The sequence below is a fragment of the Bactrocera neohumeralis genome, chromosome 4 (assembly GCF_024586455.1).
Source record: "Bactrocera neohumeralis isolate Rockhampton chromosome 4, APGP_CSIRO_Bneo_wtdbg2-racon-allhic-juicebox.fasta_v2, whole genome shotgun sequence".
Taxonomy (NCBI): domain Eukaryota; kingdom Metazoa; phylum Arthropoda; class Insecta; order Diptera; family Tephritidae; genus Bactrocera; species Bactrocera neohumeralis.
In genome coordinates this window covers 32,659,683-32,684,910 of record NC_065921.1, presented here as the reverse complement: position 1 = coordinate 32,684,910, position 25,228 = coordinate 32,659,683, and the positions used below count along the sequence as shown (strand labels likewise).

The following is a 25,228-nucleotide window of genomic DNA, read 5'->3' as shown; positions in this document are numbered from 1 at the left end:
AGCATGGTGTTTCGTAATAACAGAACAGACTTGGTGTTATGAGTTCTTATGTACTGTGGTTGTAGATAAAAAATTAGAAACAATGTCAGCTGCCTATAATTTCATTGACTGCATGTAAAATGAGTATGTATTTGTTTCAAATTGTTTAAGTCTGTGCAAACAGAACTTAACTAAATGAGTTTGAGTACATGTACGTTATAATGTAGTATGGAAAGCAAATTTTCGGAAATTGGAAACCTAGAACGTTATAAATTTAGAATTATTTTTGAAGCCCCAATACCGTGAACATATAATTTTATTTAATCACTATACGGAGATTCTCTTGCTCTTGCAAGATTGCAGATTGCAAAAATCCTATACCGAAATATTCACGGGCACGAGAGCACCCATTGTAGAATCTAGTGATATATGAACGGCTGATTCGGTCAATTTATTGTAAATGACTATTGTGCATGGCTATTGTGAATTGGCGCACCTTCTGCATTCATTCTTAAGAGAAAAAACTGTAACAAATCTTTATAGTTTAAATAGAAATTATAAAATCTATTTCAAATTTACATTCCTCAATAATTTAACGTTAAAATATGTATTTAAGTAAAATGGCAGCTATCACAGGGTTGCAATTGTATTTTTACGTGTCATTGCACGAAAATAAACATGGGTTTTGGTCTGACATATTTTACAGCTCTTGCTAATATTATTCTGCGTGTGTTTGTTGTTGTGCAGTTGCATTAGGTGGAAAAATCTGCAATTCGTGCACCGTGCAAGGGCTTTGCAAGAGCAAGAGAATACCCCTTATGTAATATCAGAGAATTTCTAATGGCACTCAAATAAAACAGTTCGCTGTGATGTGAATGTGGTATAATGTAATCATTCGTTGAGAATGGAGCCTAGTATTAATGTTATTGTTTAAGCAACTCTGGCAACAGAATGCATCTCTGTGTCGGTGTCGCCATTTGCAATTCTTTTCGCTTGTATTTCGCATAGCTACATTTTCTATCGTCTTCTTGTCGACTTAAACCGTTGAGAATCAATCTAGATTTTGATAAAAATTGAATTTGCATTCATAAGTAATATAATTATAACGACAAGGCTATCTTGATTGAAGTGCGAAATATCGGTTATTAGAGGACGTAGATAAAAATATTATCAGGTGAGTAACGTGAATTGCATATGCTTAAAAAAATAGGCGGTAGAATATTTGTAACGTAAGGAAAATTGTGAGTAATAAAATGGGAATGACTAAATTATATTATTTATATTAGGTAAAAAAGGATCTTCGAAATATTTTAATTGAAAATTACGGCAAAGTCTTTTAATGAAAATATTGCAGTAGTGCGCGGTAAAAAAATATATGAAAAAGTTTGTAAGACATCGACTTCCTTATATTTTCCATTAATTTTGAATAATTTTATTCTAATATTATGAACAATTACCTTAACTCCCTAATAAATATATTACTATCAATTAATGTTAAGTAATTTAACAAATCTTAAGTAATTTTTTCAACAAATACTATTCTCTCTAATAATATTTCTAATTAAAGACGCGACATATACATACCCGTATAAATATGCTTGTTAATATTATTTTAAAGTCATTCTTAACGATTATTTATCAATAACTTAGTCATGCAATTAAGGAATTTAAAAATTTTGTAAAACTCAGAAAGACGATGAATGATGTTGCTGCTTTATTGTAGCGTCGGTCGGGTATATTACTACCTGGTTTTTGTTTCTTACCGATTCAAACAGTAAATTTTAATTATATAGACGACCAAACTTTTTCATTGCTATGCTTAATTGGGGAAATCTTTAAATAATTTAGCAATGGATTGTATATTATAAATGGGGCATGTTCTGCGACCTGCCCTCTTAAAAAAACGTTTGCAAATCCTAAGACTATTTTTACTATAATATTCATTCTAGGAGCATTGGTAACTAAGATTCTGCCTTTTCCGTTTCCACCACACTCGTGTCTACGTAACCGTAACGGACACTAATTTTTGTATAGGGTACGAGTAATGTAATCTCAAACCTCGGAAGGATTATAATTTGTTTAGGGCACAAGTTTGGTTTCTATATCAGTATTTTTCTTTTCTTTCTTCAAACTGAAATTTCTGGTTTATGATATAGGGCTCCACTGCTGATCCCAGCAGAAAGTTTGCCTCTGTAAAGCGGGCTAGTTCATCTGATACTTCTGTTATAGCTATACGTTTTTTCAGCTATCCCGGCGAACAGATCTGGTGGCCCCGGCTGCAAATTGACAGAACCACAGATTGATATTTATCTAAATAGCTTAAAATGCATGTGTTAAAAAATGTTATTTTGTTCTTTTCAGAGACAACAAAGTTTATAAAAGGTTTTAATCTCGATAGTCAAGTCTGCGTCTTCACGCCAGTTATGACTAGTAAGTACGCTGTTTTACAACTAAACATATTTTTTATTTGAAAATTGTTTATTGCAAACAGTAAAGATTATAAACCAACTCAAAGTAACGTTCATACCTTCTTACTAAGTAGTTATAATTGTTTTATATGTATATAAAGTTTCATTATTAGGATGTTTGAAACAACATGGTTCAATATTAAATTTCAAAGAATACTGGTGCCCTTTTTTCCTAGGAACTATAATCTTTTGCATTATTAAATTAGATTCGTATATTGGGGGTATGAAATTGAAAACAATTAATTACTGCCGGTTTGTTTCTGCAGAATATTTACTTATATTGATAATATCTCAATATAAACAATTCAATACATATATTTAGTAGTGCAAAAAGTACTTAAAGTTTCTTAATGGCGTCCAATATCATTTTTGTCAAATTCTGTATTATCAAATATTTAGATTATCCAAATTTTCGAATTTTTATTATTTTTAGGCTAAGACTTTGGAAAATATAAAACTTCTGCCAAAAATTAAGCATGTTATTTGAAACTTCAATTTAAATTGAGATTTAAGTATGGGAATGTTCGAGCAAGCAATGCGATACTTGTTTTTCTGCACATACTCAGCTGAAACTTACACTGCAACATTTTTGCGTCGAATCTGATCACTGGCTATACTGCCCGAACATCCCGGACTCCTATATTTTTTTTGTGTACAAGACCTTATGGTATGATTGTTACAATTTGATGTTTGTTTCAATTTAGAAGATTCTAAAAGAATATCACAAAATCAAGACATAGGTACTCATTAGTGAACTTAATAAGCAAAGACATTATGATACTGTGTGTAATATGTTAATGTAAAAATGAAAATATGTAGCTTTATTTTAACCACAGGAACCGAGTGCAATTTATTCCTAAAAAAAGTTACGAGTTTTGTTTTTTTTTAGTATGTTTCCCCATATGTACAACATTCTTCATCACAAATAATTTAAAAAATCAATATGTTTGGATATGTTAGGAAAGATATTAATATGTATGTATGAATATGCATATTTGTATTATTGTACGAACCTGTTATTAAATTACACCCTTTTATAAATTATTTTCGTGTAGATAAGCTAGATAGGGACAGATAAGTTGGTTAATTATTTCTTTACACAATATGTCTTCTTTTAGTTCAGAAAATTATAATTTAATTGAAATCTTAAATGTTAAAGTTTTATCTATCATATACATATCTAACAAATAACACTAAACTTTGAACTGAATTATTTTTTATTATATCAATTAAATATAATAAAAAAAGTTTAATTTTCTTAGCTCGAATTTCAAACCTGTCATTAACAGAATCTTTTGAAAGATGAGAACCGTTAAAATTTATTTAACATTTCAATTACAACAGGGACAGGCAAGAAGGCACATTTAAATATTAAATTGAATATTTACAAACTTCCAAAAGCAGAATTAAACATTCCCAAATAGTTTCCAATGAGGTGGGAATTCTGGAATATCATCAAGTTGGTTGGTTAATTGATTCAAATAAATTGAGTGACGAATCTCGATACAATATATCTGAAATCGAGGAACTTTCAAGAGGTTATTAGCGTCTTCTCAATAATTTTTCTTTTCCAAAAGAATGGTACACATGTCCCTGTTTTATTTGAATTTGAAAACAAAAATCGAACGTTGTATATTGTATATTAGGTCGACTTCTTAATTGAAGCACTATTTAATATCGCGTTCATGTTTTTAAAGACAGTTAGTCGCTTTCCTGTATGATCTGAGCTATACAAGTATGTCGTGGATTGCTATTGAGAGCCAGTTAATGTAATTTTGTTACCATGGGGATAGAGGAATGAAAAAATGCGGACAAAAATGGTCAAACAATGACATGTATTCATACTTAATGCATAGGTTTTGTGGGCACTGAAGGAGTTTTGTTGGAAAGTCACACATTATGATTGATTTATATACATATATATGTATGTGCGTAGATTTACATGAAGTATACTTTGGAAAACACTTTTGTCAACAGTCAGCAAAGTTAGGCGTGGCTACTCGACAAATATGGTATGCAAGTGGATATACATAGCTCTTTAATTTCAACGTATTCTGAAATCCTGTACAAAGCGATATATTTAAACTCTTGCAACATTTTGTTACGGAGTATAATAGTTTTATTCACCTAACGGTTGTTTGTATCACCTAAAAATAATCGATTAAAATATAGGGTTATAAATAAGTATATGATATGAATATATTATATGTATGTATATGATGAGACTACTTAAAATCGGAGTGACTTTCTGTCTGTCAGTCTGTCTGTCCGCGTGTCCATCTGTGCAAGTAAAAATGAAGCTGGCTTAATGAATCCTGGTACACGTAAACGAAAATCTATAAAGTGCTATAACTAAGCACTGTATTAAGATGTGAAATTTGGCAAAGGGGATCGCAGCAGCAAGAGGCGTGGACACTCCCTCTTATAGCTTAATGTACATATGTAATAAACAACTTAAGTTCTAAGTCTAGATCTACACCAAATTGAGTATATAATATTTTCATGACGTTTCTATGTTCTAGTGTGAAAATGCGCGAAATCGTAGCCTCAACTACGACTATTTCTCATATATCACAATTTTAAATTCCATCAGATTCTTTCACTTTCCATTATGTAAATCACGCACCAAAACAAACGCAAATGAATGACATACAATTTTGCGCGAATAGTGCCGATAAGGTCTATTCAAGCCTCCAGATACCGAATATGTGGGTAAAAGTTCCAATTGCATTTTTTTTTAAGAAAGACCGTGGTATACATTATATAAATTCAGAGAGAATTCTTTTTTAATAATAGTAGTCATGTGTATCAAAAATTTATTAATCGGATCAATAATTCCCTTAGCCTCCAAATTCCTAATAGAATGATTTTCGAACTTTCGGTTGACTATAGGCATATATGTGAGTTATGTTAGTAAAATTGGCAGCGTGTTTTTCTAATAACTAATAATTTGTGCCTAAAATTGATAAAATCGGGTGAATACTTGTTTTTTTTGCCTTTGACCCTGACAGGTTGCTAGAGTATGAAATGTTCGACTACACCCGAACTTAGCCCTTCCGTATTTGTTTCCAAATAAATTAATTCCACTTGGAGCTGTTATAAATTTATATATTTGTTTCATATAGTGGAAATTAAACTTTCTTCTCAAAAATTTTGGAATCGATGCAGGTATACGTTATCTTAAATACAAACATATCCAGAAACAGAAATTGTGTTTTTTATTGATTACAAATGCCTATATCATCTTATATGTATACATACATATGTATATGTATGTACACTGTTAGAATGCTAGATTTTCGTTCGTTGTATAGACAGCTAGCACGGGGTTACAATTATTTTTTAATTTTGTGTAGCAAAATTTGCAGAAATTATTGGGGTACTCGCCACGTGTCATAAAGCATCGTAAAATCATAAATTTTTATACTAGTTTAAAAAAATTGTTGTTGGATTGCATACATAAGTTTTCGCAAATACAACTTTGAACACTATGTTTTCGGATCGTTATAACTTATAACTATATGAGACTATGTGAAATCCCTATATAAATTTTGTTTTGCGGTCGAAAATATTATATTTATAGCATACATTAATACAACTGTGTGAATTGTATAATTAATTTCGAAGTCGGCACAAATGTTTTTCTTCAGCTCTTTAATGATGTGTTGATTACTTTTTGGCATCAGACGTCTAGGAATACTTTTATAGGGCAATTTTGTAAGTCAATATTTTTGTCAATATTTGAGACATTTACAAATAAAGTTTCAATTTGTGATCAGTTACTATTCACAATACAGCCTCTAGTCTTAAGTCACTTCACTTATAGAGATCATCATATATATTATATTAATCGATTGTCGCTTTTTATATTTTGTAAGTAACTCAAATACCTAAAAGTTAAAAAAAAAAAACCATTTCAAATAAATTTGGTAAATCTTCCTTTTCAAAGCCAACATATTATTTTTTTTTATTGGCAATTAACCTTTTTGACAGTGTTATAGAAACTTAAATATTTGTTATCGACCTCTAAAAAACATCAACTAGACTAGACCTGTTCATTTTCAATTGAGAGATTTTGTGCAAAAATTGTCTCTAATTTAAAATCTGAAATTTAGAGACTTGTGACTGTATCAGAGTACAGAATTCCGGTATTAATTTGATAATCATTATCATTTCTCTGCTGTGTCCTATGTTCTAAAAAATTAGTTACCAAGTTACATTTTCGTTCTTTTTATGAGAAAAGATTCATGATGAGAATTGTATAGAATTGAGTTATCCAAAATATGTCTAACCAACAAAATCGATTAATAAATGCAAAAGTTAAGATAGTGCACCCCTTACCACGACAGTCGAGGCTAAGTAAACGGATCGGACCCGGACTTTTATCCGGGGAAGGACCTAGGCACTATCCCTCGAAATTACTTTAGGTATATTTTCAGTCGCTACAACAACAACCAAAGTCTGGTCCACGTAAGCGAAACATTTTCAAACTTGAACAAGAGGCACAAATTTTGAGTTCTGATAGCTATTGGAAGTATCTTATATTTATTTATAACACTTGAATTATGAACTGAGCGACCTGAGCTTTAGAAACAAAAATCAAATATATGTGTTAAATTAAATACATCAATATCTAAGATATAATTTGTACTGTAGTCTGCAAGTTTTGTATGCAATATAATTCTTTAGCTTTATTAATCAAACAAAAAACATCTCAATTAAGGTGTAGGGATATTCTTGTACTCGTGCTCTCAGGTAAATTAGAGACTAAAGGCAAACAGGAGTAGAGCTTATCCAAACATCTAGAATATACATATATACTCGATTATAAATACGCCTATAGTATAGCCAATAAATATAAGAACCATTTTCTGTTAGTCTAGTGTAATGCATTTTTAACAGTAAGCGTTTAACTCAGACGGTCATTTAAATAATTATCCTATTTCGAAGGAAGCTAACTGCAGTAGAATTTTTCATTCCTACTTACATGTTGGTGTAGCAAATTTTCCACAATTGGCTGAATTTCACATGATTGCCTTGATATAACTTAAAATTACCATAACTATCAAAGACAAGTTGTTAAGTTCCTACCTTATACACGTCTTGCTCTAAATTTTAAATATAAATAATGTGAAAACATCAGCTGATATTGACACAGCTAAATGACCCTCCCAACAGACAAAGTTGCTTCTAAAATCACAAGATAATGGCTATTGCTTTATTAAATATTCACAACTTGAGACATCAGTAGTGTTTTCAGTTCTACTTTTTCGATAGAAGTTCTGTTCCGGCCTGCCCATCGTGCAATTAAAAATTCCCATAATTTGATTACGTTCCTTGATGTGGATATATTTTCAAACAATTTCCTTACCCCTAGAAAGGGGTTGACCGCAAAAGCTAAAAAAAAAAAAAAATGAAATAAAAAACACGATACACTGACAATATTAAATGCAACTTTATTAATACCTCCTCTCCTGCACACAATAATGGCGCGTGCATTCACGTACATTCAAATAAGCGTACAGAAATTGTAATTACATATAGCTGCAGGTACTCGGAGATTTTCTGTTGTGGTCTTTCAGGTTAATATATTGGTTGCGTGGTACCCGAACGTTAAACTTCCCCTGTTTCTATATATCGGGCAAGAATTTTTAATGATCTATTTATTTGTTAGATTTTTATTGGTCAGTTTGTGGTATGTACATGTCCTGTCTCGTGTCCTTTATTATCTATCCATTTGTAGTCTGTCACTGTTTTTTCCAAAATAACCATCGACAAATGTTCCTTCTCTGTCAATTCACTTTGGCTGATCGGGTCTGAATTTTTGTACATTGTAAAGTTCTGCAGTGGGAGTTAAAAAAGTCTCGTTTTTGATTGGCCGATTTCCGGTTGCATTTGATGGGCCGGCATTTCAAAGCCTAAGTATTGCGCCAGGTTTTGCTAATAAATAAAGGCTTTTGTCTCGTCAACACGATAGTTAGTACAGACATTTCATTGAAAGTGGTCATCGGCTGTCTGGACTTACTCAAGATTTAACAATCAGTCTGTGAAAATTTGTGATAAATTTTATAAGTGTTATTTATTAAAAACTTAAATTAATTTCAATATAACTGTTACGAATAGAAGGTAATAACAATTTTTAAAGACGAAATTGATACGAAAAAGTGGGAACTCATTAATATTTTGTATGCGTTTAAATTGTTGCAAATTATCGAATTTAAAATTTCAAAAATCCATTAATTCAGTCTTGATTGGGATAGTAGTAATTCATATTTCATCGCTCATAAAATATATTGCCTTACCTACTTATGGATGATATTTTCAGTTAGATTATTTTAAATCTGTTAATTTATTTGATATTTCTATTTGCAAGCTGATCGACATGTTATTTGATTTTTTGATATTTAATAAAATTAAACAGTTTTAATATTATGATATAATGAGATTTAAAAAAGTTATTTCGATTTTGCTAAATTGTTCAATAGTATTTCTCTGTATTATACACTCGTGACTACGCAAACCTTACCACTAAAAATTTTACACTTTATAGCGGTAATTTTTGCGATATAGAAATTTTTTTATTTAAAAATAAGTTAATGACATGTTATTAATTAAAAATATTAAAAATTTAAAACAAAACACATTCAGCCATAGATAAATCAATTGAAAGATAGTGAGCTTTACAAAATGAGCTCAATATGTAAGAGACTGACATGCGATGAAAAAATCATATTTTTTATTTTTTGAATTTAATTTCATTTACACTATAATTGAAATTAATATTTATATTTTTTTTATTTTCTTTTAATTGATACATGAAGTTTAGTTGGTGTATCACTTTAAAAACAATAAAATCGGCCGCTTTTGTATAAGCACAGAAAAGCTAATTTGTATTTCAATCATTAAACGTAAATTAAAAACTATAATTATAATTAGATAATATAATTTAGTTTACTTATGCTTACAAAAGACGTAAAAAAAAAACAAAATTGAAGAAAATCCCGAACTAACGAAAAAGTCCGAAATAAAGTGTAAGAAAGTGCAGTGGTAAGTTTTGCGTGACCACGAGTGTATGTATCTTCTAATTAAGTGTTTCAGTTACGTTGCAAGTATTTTTTTTTATTTGAGTGGCTTCTGAAATTTCTCTTATAATTGAGTTTAGGTATTAGGTGTTAAAAGTTGTTAAAAGACAAATATAGTAAATATAAAATTGAGATACAATTTTTCCAAAGAATAAAATCCCTTACCTATAGAAATCAATTCTTTATTTTTAAAAGAAATAAAATAAAATAATAATATACTTAGGATTTACAATAAAAATAACAAAAAATATAATGAATGTTATAACCTTAGTTGCGTGTCTCTGTGAATTAGTATTTATTAAAATTATAAATAATAATTGCATCTTTGGAAATAAAATACACATACTTTTATCTAGATTGTTAAAGACAGTTTCAACTAATTGCATAAAATATAATTTTGTCTTCATTCTTATCAAGAGTGAAGTTTGTTTAAAAAATGTTTTTGATCAAAAAAATTTGGGACGCTTGGAAAAATCTTAATTGAATGTTATTGATAATTTGCCGTTCCCACGTCAATCACTTTCACGTAAACGGAACGGGTCAGGATTTATACTCGGCCAAAGAATGTGCCAGCATTTCCTCAAAATTATTTATACAAAAATTAAATATTAAATTTTTTTAAACGACACTATGTCACAGATTAGACGGCTAACTAGTTTTATTTTCAAAAAGTGTTTCTTCGAACATTGTGTTTTTATTTTTAATGAGGCTGAAGATATATCGGAAACGCTTTATTGTTAATATATTATGTATATTTATAATTGCATTAATTAATTTAGTTTTGCTAATTCAATGTAAGCGGGCATATTGTTGATTATGGCGAACTGGAACCGCCTGATAACCATTTTCGTATTTTGCTGACAAATTTTATAGAGTTCACGACATTGAGAATTTGCAAACAAGAAGGCGACGGTGATCAAAGACCAATATGTTTGAATGAACTGATTGAACCTTTTATGCTATAAAAAATGGGTATTATAGCTTCCGTGTTTCTCTACAAAGATTCTCTGGTTGTCTGGTGTCAAAAAGTGATGACACTTTACTGACTACAAAAGCTACATTATGTATTCAGGGGTGTTGTGGAATCCAAGACAGATTTGCGTATTTGTCAAAATTGCAACACAATTCTGATTTCCAATGCTGTTACATAATATGATTGAATTTTCGTTTTTTTGAACATTTATGTATATGTATATGTATTCGCATCAGCTGTTTACTAAGGCTGAACCCACATCGGATTAGTCAAAAACGTCTTTGACTAATAAGACACAAAAACGTCTTGTGCTATAACCCACACCAAGAGAAGCAAAATGCGACATTTTGTCTTTTTGTCTCGCTTATATTTTCAGTAATTGAGTTTTTTGAAATGAAAGAAATAAAAGAGAATGGTGGGTGCATCCGTACAATCAGAAGCGCGATTCAGAACATATTATTACACATTTGATGTCTGAACAGAGAATGCATCCGAGAAAATTTCGAAATTTCACAAGGATGCAGGTGTCAACATTCGAATATTTGCTGTATTTAATAAAACAATTAATTTTTAAGCAAAATACAAATTACCGCAAAAGCATAACTCCTGCAAAAAGATTAGTTATAACATTTTGCCTATGAAAAACAACGGTGCAGCTATAAGTAACGAAACATGTTTTTCTGCCTTGTTTTGTCTTATCTTGTTTTCTTCATTCGGTTGTGGGTTGCACCGTAGCTCAGCATGTATTGATCGACAACGAAGACGGTTTTGTCATTTGGTGTGCGTTGGCTGTATGAAAATACATAAGAAGTTCGACAACAGCTCTTCAAACAAGTCAAAGCACGAACATGCGTTTTCGTTTCGTCTTTTTCGGTGTGGGTTGTCACATATGAAGCTATGGGCAGTTGTCGTATGAGACAAGAAAAACGGTTTTGACTAACCCGGTGTGGGTTCAGCCTAATGGGACAAAACCAGCAATGAATAAATTTGGAAGCAAATTCTATTAAAGTTGAGTAATGAGCTCCGCTATTTTAGCTTTAATTTTATTGGAAGAAAAAAGCAACGGAAAAATTAAAAGGAAGTTTTTAAGGGATCAGACTAGTCCACTTGATGAACTGGAGGAATCGGTTGCGAAATTTAGCTTGGAATAATTTGTATCTTCGTATACATGCTTACTTTACGAATTTATATAACATTGTCGACTTACTTTACGGATTTATATAGCATTATCGACTGAAAAGACGAATGGGTTTTAAATTAAGTATATTACGTTTTGTAAATCTTAAAATATCATGATTTCTTTCCATATACTCAATAATTAGGTAATTTTGTGTTTTATTCTTATATTTGCCCTTTAAAAATAAAGGTAAATTAATTCGCAAAAAAAAAATTATTTGATTCCAAACTTACATTTCAAATCTGTCAGCGACTATCTTCTTGCTTTGTTTCTGATAGTAAAACCGATAAAATCTATACTAATTTGATAGTTCTGAGGTACGGTTATTTGTTTTTCAGAACATTATATAGCTGTAGCTAACTTTAAAATTTCAATTCAATTCAATTCAATGAATCTATTTACAGAAAAAATGAAGATGAAGCGAGAAAATAACGACGATGGCCCACATGCTGATAAGCGTAGTCGACGCAATGATGACCAAATACGTATCCTCATACCTAGTAATGTAAGTAGACATTCTGATGTTCCAAAATTGTGGAGTCATTCAGCTTTAAATTTTTCAATTTTAGATTGCTGGTGCCGTCATTGGCAAAGGGGGACAGCATATTCAAAAAATGCGCACTCAGGTAAAATATTTTAAAGAATTGATTTTTAATGGCTTCTAATAGTTTTATGAAAATTCCAAAGTGCATTGCTTCTATATGTCCCAAGTTACTTTAGAATTAGACAATATCGATCCGTTTACAAGTTGTATTAAAATTAAATCTTATGAAAATAAAGACAGACATTTTATAAGTAAGATAAATTTTTGTGAAAATTTTAACACAATAATCACCACTAGATGATAGAAAATAAAATTATATCGTATTACAAATCAATAATGTTAATTGCTTAAATAACTGCAAATAAAAAGCAAAATAACTTTGGGTAACTGATATTCTAGCTTGATGAAGTTAGATCGTATCATTCTAACCATTTTTTAATAATTATTGAATAATTTTTTTCTCTATGCTTTCCATACTTTTATTGGTATTAAAAGTTTTGGACTGTTCAATCTAAAAAGCATCGTACACCTATTTAAGCTTAGGATCTATTTTTCTATTGTATAATAAGAAAAAAATAATTTTACTTTTTTAATAAGCCATTGCACTTAACCTCATAACTAAATGAAAATTTTTCTCTCTTTTCTCTTGTCCCACTCTCTCGTTTTATGTAACTGTGTCGTACATATGCGACTCGAAATGAAACGATTCGATTCGATTGTAAAAAACTCAAATCGTAAACGTTGAAATATATACGTTGCCGTGACTGCCCGCTCGATCGCCCATCTACTGCCTGATTTGATCTGCCCCGTACTGGTTTGTTCTCAAATAAAATTTTCAACGGCAAACCCAACAAAAAATACCGTATATATTATGTATATGTACATAAAAATTGAAATTGAACGATATAATGCCCATTCATCTGCCCGATTGCCCGCCCGCCTGCTCGTTTATTTGCACGCCCGATCGCCCGTCTCACAACTGAAATGGCCCTGGTCTAATCTGAACACCATCACCACCACCACCACCAAACAACTGTTTGGCCAACATCGATGTATCTTCGAACAATATATAACAAACAAATCTATCTATATCTAAACTCTTTAAATCAACAAATCTGTTTCAACTCTGATATTCAAATTCACATTGACATTTTGATTGTCGCTGTGCCGTAATGCAATCATTGCTGATCTGTCATTAAAAAAAATTAATAATAACAATAATATATAATATAATTGACTTAATTGAATATATAAACTGATCCATAAACAAAAATGCATTTCGTCTACGTACCAATTCACCAAAATGTGAAAATAATTCTCGGGATTTCCGGTAATGAAAATGATCACATTTTTAAAAATTGTGCTTAACACGAACTGACCAACAACAACCAATTGTACTGCTAAACCGTCACCAATATTGTACGCCACCAATGAAACAACCTGACCAAATGTTATCCGTAAACCTAACACTGTGCCAATCAACCAATGAAATGCAAATGCAGTATAAAGCCACTGTATCTGTCGACGATTCTCAAGGCCCCGAACGGTAAACACTTATCCATTAAAATATTTTAGATTCCTTTTATCTAAATCGAAGATTGTGAAATATCAAAGTAATTTATGTACTTTATCAGTACTTTAGATCTAGGTAAAATTTATGTTTAACTTTTTGGTTGTTCCATTGCAAAATTCCGTATGTCGTATATCGTACATTCGCATTTCGTATTTTTTAACATACTTGCACTCTAATCTCGTAATGGATTGATTTCTCTTATCTTATGCTAATTTTTTTTTCCTTAAAGTTATAAATAAGAAAACTAGGTGCGTCTATAGGTACATAAGTATTTGTGATATATATGAACCCATTTATACATACATATATACTTCCTATCGTACACACCGTACGTTAGTTGATTTAATAAACAAAACTAGTAATTAATTGTATAAAATCACCCACAACCCACACACACATTCCGAGTTTCCATATAAACATTTTACTTTCCTAATGATTTTCTGCTGTGTTTGCAGATATTTTGAAACATGAATAACTTACCATAAATCACCCCGAAAATAAATATAGTTCACTTGTCAAACTTTTTCTCATTATTTAAGTATAATGCATAATGAAACTGAACTACCAATTCATGGACACCTCATCTAATTTTTACATTTAGCTATTTCTCAATAACTCTGACTTAATTTGGTTTCATTTCCTCAGCCTCATGTATACATTTTTGTTTGTAGCACTATTTGCTCCACCTGTCTATAAAGACTCGACCACGAATTGACACCTCTGTACCTCCATTTGGCCCAAGCTAAATCTCCGTGTACATTTATCTGCCCAAACCAAACCAGTGTGTGGTGCAAACAAGAACATGCCAAGCTATGGTCGAACAAGATAAATGACCAGCAGTAATTGTGCTGCATGTACTTACATATATTGATGCTTGCATTCAAACCCATTTATTTTTAAATTTATGTATGTGCGTTCGGTTATGATAATAAATTTATTCTACAATGCATTCATTAACAATCGGTATTGGAGTAATTGTAAACATTTATTTTGGGAAATCGATCAACGATTAATTATAATACTTATTTACTAACTTTCATAACCAACATATTTTAACATTAACCAATCCAGTGCCATTGTCGATAGTATTGATGTTGTATTCATTAGGAGTTTGTGTCGGTTTGCCAACTATTATGAACATTTACATTCCTTTAACAAGTCTATCTATAATGAGACTTTGTAACAAGCAATGGGATAATCTAATTCCGGTCTTTAGCCAAATAGAGTCAGAAGATAATTGCTGAACGCCGCGCATAAACATGTAGAAGACAAATTGTTGCTTATTTATCAAATAAATTTACTCCTTTTCTTTCGATTTTCTAATAGCACCATATTGATATCATCTGATCTTGAGGCAACACTGCAAATTGTAACGGAGATGTTAAAATATTTCGAAGAGGTAAGCTGAACATGTTTCCATTAAATAAATTTTAGGATCAAACTTGTATATGTACATATGTATAATTTGTATTAACCGAAATTAAATTCATTTACAGCGCGATGATGAGGTCGACGTGCGCCTACTTATTCATCAAAGCCTTGCTGGATGTATTATTGGCAAAGGTGGTCAAAAAATTAAGGAAATTCGAGATGTAAGTACACAAAAATTTTACTCTATCCACGAACATATATTTTTAAGTTTTAGAAACAGAAAATCTGTGTCTTCAATTAGTACTGCATATATTAAAAAACTTCCAAGGGTACATTAATAATTAATTTCAAATCTTTGGAAAGTTTACAATAAGTTTTTAGTGCGGCCGAACATATTTTCTGTATCCGCTACTATCATTTTCATAATATTTTTGCCATTATTGCCAGAAATTGTTAGCAAATATTTTTAATAAACTAATTCCGGTTTTCAGAGGTCATTATTGATGCGATTGGTGAGCTTCAGATCTCAATTTGCTTCGGCTGCACCGAAAGCGTGAATGAGGATAAAAATATATATCTTAATTTTGATCGTTCATTTTGAGTGGCAGTTATAAGCTATAACGGGTCCAATTTGAACAGTTTTCTCAGAGATTGTACAGATACCTTGGACAATAATCTATGACAATTTCGTGAAGATACCAAAAAAAGTTTCCCTCCAAGGACTTGAATTTGAACGGCCAGTTTGTATGGCAGCAATATGCTATAGTTGTCCGACCTGAACGATTTGTAAGAAGTTTTTAGCGTTGTCTGGGAAATAATCTAGATCAACTTTCGTGAAGATACTTGGCATATAAAAAAGTTCTCCATACAGTCATTTGAGTTTGTTCGATCAGTTTACTGTTGCTTAGATTAAAGTTCTGCCCAGCGAATTGTAAAGATTTGTTGCTCTTTTAGGTTTTATTTTCTACTTCAACTTTCTGTATTTTAAATGGCCACTAATAGCCTTGACAGACGACATTGTTAATCCGGATTAACTAAGCACTTAATCAGTTCCAAATTTGTAGGTAACAGAGATGGGTTATGCGGGTTTGAAACTCTTGTGAACAGCTGATAGTCAATTTTAAAATATTTTCAATGAAAATGGATAGAAGATAAACATTGCGGTTGTTAGCCACCCAATAGTTACAAAATCATTTTTTATTACAAAAACATATCAACATGCTATTTTTAAAACTGCATCATAACATAAAACTTCTTGTTTTAGTATTGAAAATTTGAAAAACAGCTGTCTGTGTAGCTTGATTTTCATACACAATAGATAAAATTGGCCATTTTTAACAATGTTGTCAACGAAAATGCAGCTAACTCTCTAAAATTTTGAGGATTAAATGGGAGTTAGCAACGGAGTTATCTTCACTAACTCCTGAATTAATCAATCCGGATTAATCCAGTGAATCCAGATTAAGCTGCCGTCTGTCAAGGCTATAAAATCACTATTTACATTAAGATTTCCAAAGTATATTTAAATCCTCAATTCTGAAACAAATTTCTCGAAACTTAATATTAATCACAATGTATGCATATGCACTACACGTACATATGTATGTGTGTGCATGTACAAATGTGAAACATATGTACATGCACTTCTTTGGTGTAAGTAAATCCATATTTAATTTAATATTGCTTGCAAAGAAATTCCCAGCTGTCGTTTGCCACTCGCCGCGCAACGGACCGAGTCTTCTTGCTTAATATTTGGATTTACAATTATTTGATCCTAACGAATGTTGAACAGGTGCTGTATTTAAACTAAGCAAAAACATCTGTCCTTCGAACTCATTCTTCGCCCTATTCTTCCTTAAGCGTATTTTCAGTTTTAGGCACACATGCATACATAAACTAAGTGTGTGTTTATACTTGTGCATGTGATAGGTAGATTTTCAAAGATGCGTCAAGCGACAGATGCGCTTTGGATTTATGTATCCTATTCATCATTGATCTTGAAATGCATTTTGTGAGGAACTTTCGTATTTGCCTTTAATTATACCTTTCATGAACATGAAATGGTATGAAAAGATCAATATTACTTTTATATGAATAGTACTGTTATGAGTATAGACAGAAACCCGGCATAGATAATATTGGTGATATACTAATATATCATATTAATACTTGTTAGGAACTGTTCAGATCGAAACTTTGCACCTTATTTTAAAACTCACGAGATGAAAATTGTTTTACCTTTCAATCGAGGGTATAAATGTTTTTTTCTATATCCTAAGTAAACGATTTATTTTTGGTCTAATTCGCTTAACGCTAGTTTAACGAACCTTTACAGCTGCATTTAGCATCTGCTTCAAGTCATACTTGGGATTTCATATTAATTTACAATGCTTTTTAAAGTACTTTGGTGTTAAAATTTAGATCAGATTGCATTGTTCAACTCGATATGCTTTCCTCTCCATAAAATGATATACTGGTGAATTTTAAGTCAACTGCTAAATTGAATCCAGATGCATTCTTCCCCATTTCCGCTTTGAATTCTCTGTTGAAGAATATCAGTAGACGTTTCTGCACATATAAGACTGTATCCATAATTGTATGTACAATTGGGTTCTCTTCGTTTAATAATATATTCGTAATATGTATATGTATGTACATACATTTGGAAAAATGGGCATATTTAGGCGGTCAAAAAAATAATAGTTATAATTTAGGTGAGTAAATTGTTGGTAGAAATAATTATCAACGTTAAAGATTTACGTGGAAAATTATATTCAAATATATGTGACCTGGTCTACGGAAAGGGGGCTTAGGTGTCAAAATTAATGAGATAACGGTGAACGGAGAAATAACGAGATAACGGTGTTTCCCAGAAAACTAGTTTTCGCACGTTAGCTCCCTTTTCGTAGACCAGGTCACATATAATGTATATGGATTATTCTCATTTTAATTCAAAGAATATTTTTTAGAAACCACAAGGAGTAAACTTCCTTGTTTGCTTTGGGTTATTATTATGTTAAAAGACCCAAAGTAGAGATCTTTTTTCGTGGGCATAGAGTGACTTTCTGCATAAGATTTACAGAACGATCTATGGTTTTCTTAATAAAGACTTTGGACCACGCTATACAATTTCTAACTTCTTTAAAATTTTCCCTTTCAATATATCCCATTGCTGAAAACTTTTGAATCAGATTTTCACAAAATGATAGAAAATTTTTTATTCCAAATAAATATTTTATATTTACAATCTTGACGCGCTCCTATTAATTTGGCTGCCTGATTAGCTCACATTTATGAAATTACAATAGCAAGCGATAAGTTATTTATTTATTGTAGTACTTTTCTTATTGCATTTTACCTATGTATATAAAAGTATCTGGAGGAGAAGACAATAAATAACGAAACGGAAGAAATTATAAATCCTAAACTATATGCCACAGAAAGAAGCACTACTATTATTTTGACCGTAACTGTATATATTATGCATATACCTATATCAATGTGTGTTTGTGGCAGTGTGCGTATCCGCCTCTTCCTGTGTTTTTAAGGTTCAACAATAATTGAACGACAGCTGGTGGACGTGTACAAGCGAATTCGCTGGCTGTGAAACATACTACCTGAATGACTTAAATATCTGCCGCTGATACCCACAAATACATGTTCTTTTTCCCCGCATATTTCTACAACTGTTTCATGCAATGACATCAATTAGGACATTTTTAATTTTTATTAGATATTTTCACGAACATATGTACATACATATGTATATACATATGTGACGTTGAACATAAATTCACACTGAACAGCAGTAATTATAACATATTTGTGTACAGTAGGTGGACACGAGTGTATTATTGTCTCACTAAGCTTTAATTGCACTACTTTCTAATCTCCCTGAATTTCTTAGATGTTGTAGATAAGAGAACACCACATTACGTGGAACAATGCATCTATTTCTTACTTCGAAAAATTCGGCATTCGTCTCTTTTTTTTGTCTTCTGGCATTCAGCTGCCTGGTATTTGATAAGTTGCTGATTTTGAGTGTCAGTATCACTTTTATTTTTCATACAATGTTGCAGGTAGGTGAGTTTATTTCTATACAATATATGTACCTACATCGGTAGTAAATATACATATAAGAGTATGCACATCCACATCCATAGTATATATATATACATATGCGTGAGTACGTAGGTAAATGTTCAATAAAATACGAGAAACGAAGAACTGCGCATGTGTTTGCCGAACACCGGTTCCGTTGCGTGAGGCAGTCACACAATCGTTTATATGTGTTTATTGTCAAGTTCGGTTGATTTTGTCCTTTTTGTCCTGTGAGCATGGAGTCACGTTAGAGAGAAGAGACTGCCTGCCTGCTGTCGTGGTGTGAGTGCGTGGCCATATCCATGTCTATATATCGAATGAATTTTTGTTGTATGCGGTTTGGGTGTGTGTGTGAAAGTGTTGTGTCATTTACAAACTCCATCATCCATTCGGCCCATTATAAGTACATATGTATGTACTAGCATGGATGGAATTTTATGTGTACCACGCGAACGACTCTTCCTGTCATTTTGTGCTGCTTTGGTCATTTCTCAGTATCGTTCTCCCCTATGAGTTGCGTGCGCGTGGATATTAACAGCAGTCGGCGATAACCATTGTCAATGCTGACACAGCGTTTTGGCATTTATGAATTCAGTCCAACTAGTTCAATATTAAGATTGGTCACGGTAACATCATACTTCGGCATTTCGGTATTTGTATCCTCGTCTGAACAGTGATGTCTGCCTTTAGTTTTCGGTCATCGCTCTTTATACTCAGTTGTATATATTTGAACTTTATTTAACGCGAATATATTGCGAATGTGAAAAATGCTCTGCTTGAATTAATCAATAAGATGGATGGTTATTAGTTGACGAAATAAATGTTAATAAAATAACGATGGAAGGAAAGAACGGTATATTTCAGACGGCTGTAATAGATGCTATGATGACGGAAGGGAACCATGACACAGCCACTTCAGTTGCTAACATTACATCCAATTCTATTCCTCGGTGTATAATTTCTGGACTCACATGTATTGGTATGATTGTGTTTGGCTCAATATGAGTATGTATTCGCGGTTATATGTAGATTCTGTTCATAATTAATAAAATTGTTTTGTTACATGCTTATATTGACGTGTGAAGTGTATAAAAGTTTGTTTGACTGGTTGAGTATTGGTTAGTAGATACTGTAAGGGCGAATAAAAAAGGTTTTTAATTCACTTTACAAGGCTGTGACTCAACTCTTTAGCTTCGTGTGAGGTTTCGGTGTGTAAAATTGTCGCCTTTTATCCGTTCGTCCGACCGCCCCGACCACCGTATTTAACTATTGACTGTTTCATTGGTCAGCCTCTATTGTGCCGTATTATTTCGCACAGTGTCAAGTTCCAAATAAGAAAGAGAGAATGTAGAAAGTACTGACTAGAAATATATAGTTTTGAAATGATGCAATAATCCGTATGTAGTAACCATTTAAGTTCAAAGGATATCAATATTTTCGATTCCCTAAGGACATCTTTAACATGACACACAGTTTGAGTGACGTTCTTCGGAAATAAATGTTGAAAGGAGGTAGCTCAATGTTACCGGAACGGATCCGGATTTCTGTTCGGTCTATTAAATCGTTAGCCGTCTAAAATTATTTGAACAAAGCTATTCAACTCTCTTGTGTGTATTTTATTTGAATTAATAGTAATTGAATACGTCTTTTTCAGAAAATCGGATGTCGTATTTTGAAGGTATTCTCGAATGTTGCCCCACAAAGCACAGACCGAGTAGTACAGACCGTCGGAAAACAATCGCAAGTGATTGAAGCTATAAGGGAGGTGATTACGCTGACACGAGAGGTAAGATTAGTGTTTACGGTTGAATAATAAGAATCAGCTTATATAAATAATATATATTAATGAATAATTTCAGACTCCTATTAAGGGTCCAGTACACAATTATGATCCCACCAATTTCGATCGTATGTACGCGGATGCATATGGTGGATATGGATCCGGCGGTGGCGGTGGCGGCAACGGCGGTGGTAACAACCGTCAATCACGTGGTGGTCGCGGTGGTGGCGGCGGCGGAGGTGGGGGTATGGGTAATGGAGGTGGCGGCAATTTTGGCAACGATCGCGGAGGACGCAATGACCGTAGCCGCAGTGGTGGCCGCCGTGACAACCCATTTATTAATCCATGGGCTAATGATGATGGTTTCGGAAACAATAACGGTGGTGGTAATTTCGGCGGCGGTAACTTTGGTGGTGGCTTCGGTGGAGGAAATTTCGGTGGTAATGGCGGTGGAGGATTTGGAGGAAATAACGGTCCATCCGGTGGCAATTTCGGCGGCAATGGCGGTGGGTTTGGTCCGGGAAATCAAGGCAACTTCGGTGGTGGTAACCCGGGAGGTGGTTTCGGTGGCAACCAAATGAGTAGTGGTGGAAACTTCGGAGGTGGGATGAATCAAGGCGGCGGATTTGGTGGACCAATCAATAATAATGGCATGGGATCTGTTGGTGGTGGTATGGGATCTGGCGGTGCTGGAGGCTTTGGGCCTGGCCCAAACAATAATGGGCCTAATGGTGGCAATTCAGGAAATCTTCCAAATGGCCATGATCCCAAAAACAGTACGCAAGTTACAATTCCAAAAGATGTGAGTATATAGTTACAAGCCTTAATAGGTCCTAAGAAATATTGTTTTTGTTTTTTTTTTTATAGTTGGCTGGTGCTATCATTGGAAAGGGAGGTGGCCGCATCCGACGCATTCGCAATGAGTCTGGTGCCTATATCACAATTGATGAACCATTACCCGGATCAACCGATCGTATTATTACCATTTCCGGTAACCCAAAACAAATCCAAATGGCTCAGTATCTTTTACAACAGAGGTTGGTGTCCAACACATCCTAAAAGTATGAACACATTCTCTAACTCATGATTTTTTGTTTTCTACAATACTCATATTCATTGTACTTTTAACGACAAAGAAAAACATACTAATCCATAAACATTGAATAATTGTTCATCTAATTCATTTTTGTGTACTAAAAAAGTGGTGATTGTGGCTGTGGCTAAAGGGGTGAAAAATGTGCTGTTAAATATGGTATGGTCGCTTAAAACGCTTGTGTAACTACATATTTCGCTAAACTAATTTTAATAAGATACATTTTGCATGGAAGACTAGTGATTTTGTTGTTTTGTTTCACGAGTAACAATAAATCCCTTGTCTTCTTACAAAGTGTATTGACGCCTTCATTCTATACATACGTTTAGATACATATATAGCAAATCGGTTTTTTTTTTTACTAAATGGGTGTACTCCAGTGTGTTAAAATAATTTGTGCATATGTGTGAAATTAATTTATTTTAGTATTGTTAATGTGTATCTACATATACATACATATGTATGTTTAAAATACACTCATATTAATAATTATTTTTTTTATGTTTTGCAGTGTGCACGAGAACAACAACGGCAGGCGTAACTTCTAAACCAGATGCCGTCGAGATAGGGCCAATAACACGGCGTCAGCATATATATCATATATACGCAAAAATTTAATTCTAAGACTTACAAGCTCCTTAAATTTCATTAACTGTAGAAATTATTTGAATATATGTATACCGCAATATTCGTTTTTAATTGGAACTAAACGAACAATTAAAAAGACCAAATAAGCGAATAACACTTATTTATGTATGAAAATAAGCGCTGTCGACCTTTTTTTTTTATAAATTCCCACCAGTAATTTTCTTGATTATTATCGTAACAGCTAATACTAAGTAAATTCCAAATGAATGGAAGTATCAAGAATATGCATAATTGTAAAATATGCAGTCCTGCCGAATAGGGTGCCTCAATTAAATCATTATTCAAACGGTAATTGGGCCATTTTAATCGCTTCGAACTGGATCTTGTTACTTGAATACTTGTAACGAAAAAAAACTTATTACTTGCAATCTTCGCCTGTGAAGAGCATTACTTCAATACATGCAAGATCTAGTATGGTCCGATAAAGTTAAGATTATATATTTTTGTTCTTCCTAACTTCTGACGAATACCACTGAGGTTGGTACGGACTGGCATTGATACACAATATTTTTGATAAGATTGTGAAAATAGAAGAACTATACCAAATAGATTAAACACTAACTGCACTAGTTGTATGGGCTACTAAAATTAAAGAGGAGTTTACGTAGTTATTAGCAGTTTCATTTGTCGAAACATGTGCGTAAAACCAACAATTTACTAACAATATTATAAAATATTATTTGTAACGCTTTGGTCTGCTATTTTTCTTATGGCTATTTTATTAAGTATATAGGATTTAAATTCTATGCGCATAAAGCGGATTCTGTAAGATTGTAAAATCATATAATAAAGATACAAACATAAATAAGTAAACTTTTTGAAATTATTTTGATTTGTGTGTGCATCAGTTTGGTGTTGAATTCAAATGCAGAAAATATTTTTATAATAATATATTGGTAAAAAATATTTTTTTTACTTTGGAGTATACTGCTAGGGTAACTATTCATTCATTTCAAAAATTATGCGGAAGTGCTATGGTTAGAAGTAGTAATTTTAATAGTGGTACTCATTTTAAACCACCGCGAGTTTTGTACTGAAAAATATTTTGTTTATTTTGTGAAGAGAAAATATGGACAAGCGCCGAAAAAACAGCCGAAGACGATGTGCTTTGTGCAATACATCCAAAAATCAAGTATGTATGAAGAATAAAACATGTTTCAAAGAGTATCATAGAGTTGGCAGCAGTGGCGGTCTATAATTTGAACTACACGAATTTTGTAAATTAACGCTATTATTGTTTTGTTTTTTAATTTTTACGTTATATTAAATAAAATGAAGTTGATTGAAACGAAAATAAAATTTTCTTATCGCTCATTATTTCTGAAATCTATGTTGCTCAAAGAGTTAAGGGGTTTTGAAATTTCAAAACATTGTTTTTATTTTATATCTTTTTTAACACTATGTTGTGTCTAGAATAATCCCAAAATTTCAAGCAATCGAAATAAAAATGTAAGAGATAATACCTTTGGGAGAGTGGCCCTCTTCCTAGACCGGTCGCTTACTTTAATCTTTGATCGTGTTTTTTTCGAAACAGCGTTCCGATAGACGGACGTCATGATTTTTAGAAACTAGTAGTTTTTAGTAACTAGTATTTAGTAGATCTTATTGAAATGGTTCATAGTTCTACAAATAGGATGGCTTTGAGATTGATCGCAAGATTTTTTGTTTTTCAATTTCTAATTTTTTTAAAAGAAACTTGTAATAAAAAATAGACTTAAAACATACTGTTTTGTCTGCAACTTTGTCAAAAATTATTTTTTTTACAAATTCATTGAATTTCAATATTTTCTGAAAGGGTATTTCGATAAAATTTAATTAATTTGCACCTCCATGTCGCGAAGGAGATGGTATAAAGTATATAAAGTTTGTAAAATTGATTTTTTTATCTATGACGGAGTTTAAGATTTATGATTTATATATTTAAGGTATGGAAGTCTTTAAAATTCAAAATAAAAAATATGTTCCGAATTCAGAAGCTAGGAAGAGTTTTTGATTGTTGTCTTATTGTACTGAAACTCGAAAAATAGTTCAAACATGCTCTCTAAAAGAAAAATAATGTCGTTTGGCCGTTATCATAGTTTCTTAATTTTAATTTAAAATTTCGATAACTTTTCTTTGACGTTTGAAGAATAGGAATTTAGAAACGAAACGACGATAACAACTAGCAAACGAAAATTAAAAGGTCAACGGGGGTAGGACCGAATATCATAGAAATCATTTAATTTTTGTAAACACCTCCATTTACAGCGCGATTCCGTACAGTGGTACCAACACAAGTCTCTAATAGCGCGATTTTGTAAACAGTCTGTAGTCACTATTTAAGACATTTTGAAGTCTCAATTTGTGACTAGTTCATATTCACTAAACAGTCTCTAGCGTTAGTCTCAAAATATTGCCTCAAATTTGAGACCTGATTGTTAGCAGGTCACAAAACTAAAA

The 25,228-nt window shown here is 32.2% G+C and overlaps 1 protein-coding gene and 2 long non-coding RNA genes across 9 annotated transcripts; 1 reads left to right on the top strand and 2 right to left on the bottom strand.

Annotated features, from left to right (window-relative positions):
- The first annotated feature begins 954 nt into the window (after positions 1-954).
- Positions 955-23,602, top strand: LOC126757242 (heterogeneous nuclear ribonucleoprotein K homolog). 7 transcript variants are annotated; one of them, XM_050470991.1, is made up of 11 exons: positions 955-1,153; positions 2,341-2,409; positions 12,084-12,184; positions 12,249-12,305; positions 13,726-13,769; positions 15,123-15,195; positions 15,293-15,388; positions 20,923-21,054; positions 21,128-21,850; positions 21,916-22,109; positions 22,653-23,602. In XM_050470991.1, the coding sequence occupies exons 2-10, from the start codon at positions 2,403-2,405 to the stop codon at positions 22,105-22,107; spliced, it is 1,425 nt and encodes a 474-aa protein (XP_050326948.1). In that variant the 5' UTR covers positions 955-1,153; positions 2,341-2,402; the 3' UTR covers positions 22,108-22,109; positions 22,653-23,602. The 7 variants fall into 7 exon arrangements, with proteins under 7 accessions (XP_050326948.1, XP_050326944.1, XP_050326945.1 ...); XM_050470987.1 differs by having other exon boundaries at positions 956-1,153; positions 21,916-22,085; XM_050470988.1 differs by lacking the exon at positions 2,341-2,409 and having other exon boundaries at positions 956-1,153; positions 21,916-22,085.
- LOC126757264 (uncharacterized) lies at positions 1,820-4,504 on the bottom strand. The gene is made up of 2 exons (XR_007666720.1): positions 3,025-4,504; positions 1,820-2,255 (listed from the first exon to the last, which is right to left on the bottom strand). It is a non-coding gene; the product is annotated as an uncharacterized LOC126757264 (long non-coding RNA).
- LOC126757263 (uncharacterized) lies at positions 7,636-8,427 on the bottom strand. The gene is made up of 2 exons (XR_007666719.1): positions 7,914-8,427; positions 7,636-7,844 (listed from the first exon to the last, which is right to left on the bottom strand). It is a non-coding gene; the product is annotated as an uncharacterized LOC126757263 (long non-coding RNA).
- Positions 23,603-25,228: the final 1,626 nt, after the last annotated feature.

What these genes read in the sequence shown, in the direction of transcription:
- LOC126757242 (XM_050470987.1), top strand. An exon ending in GATTCTCAAGGCCCCGAACG is followed by an intron (nt 13,770 to 15,122) that starts GTAAACACTTAT and finishes ATTTTCTAATAG; the next exon opens with CACCATATTGATATCATCTG. An exon ending in AAGTTACAATTCCAAAAGAT is followed by an intron (nt 21,851 to 21,915) that starts GTGAGTATATAG and finishes TTTTTTTTATAG; the next exon opens with TTGGCTGGTGCTATCATTGG.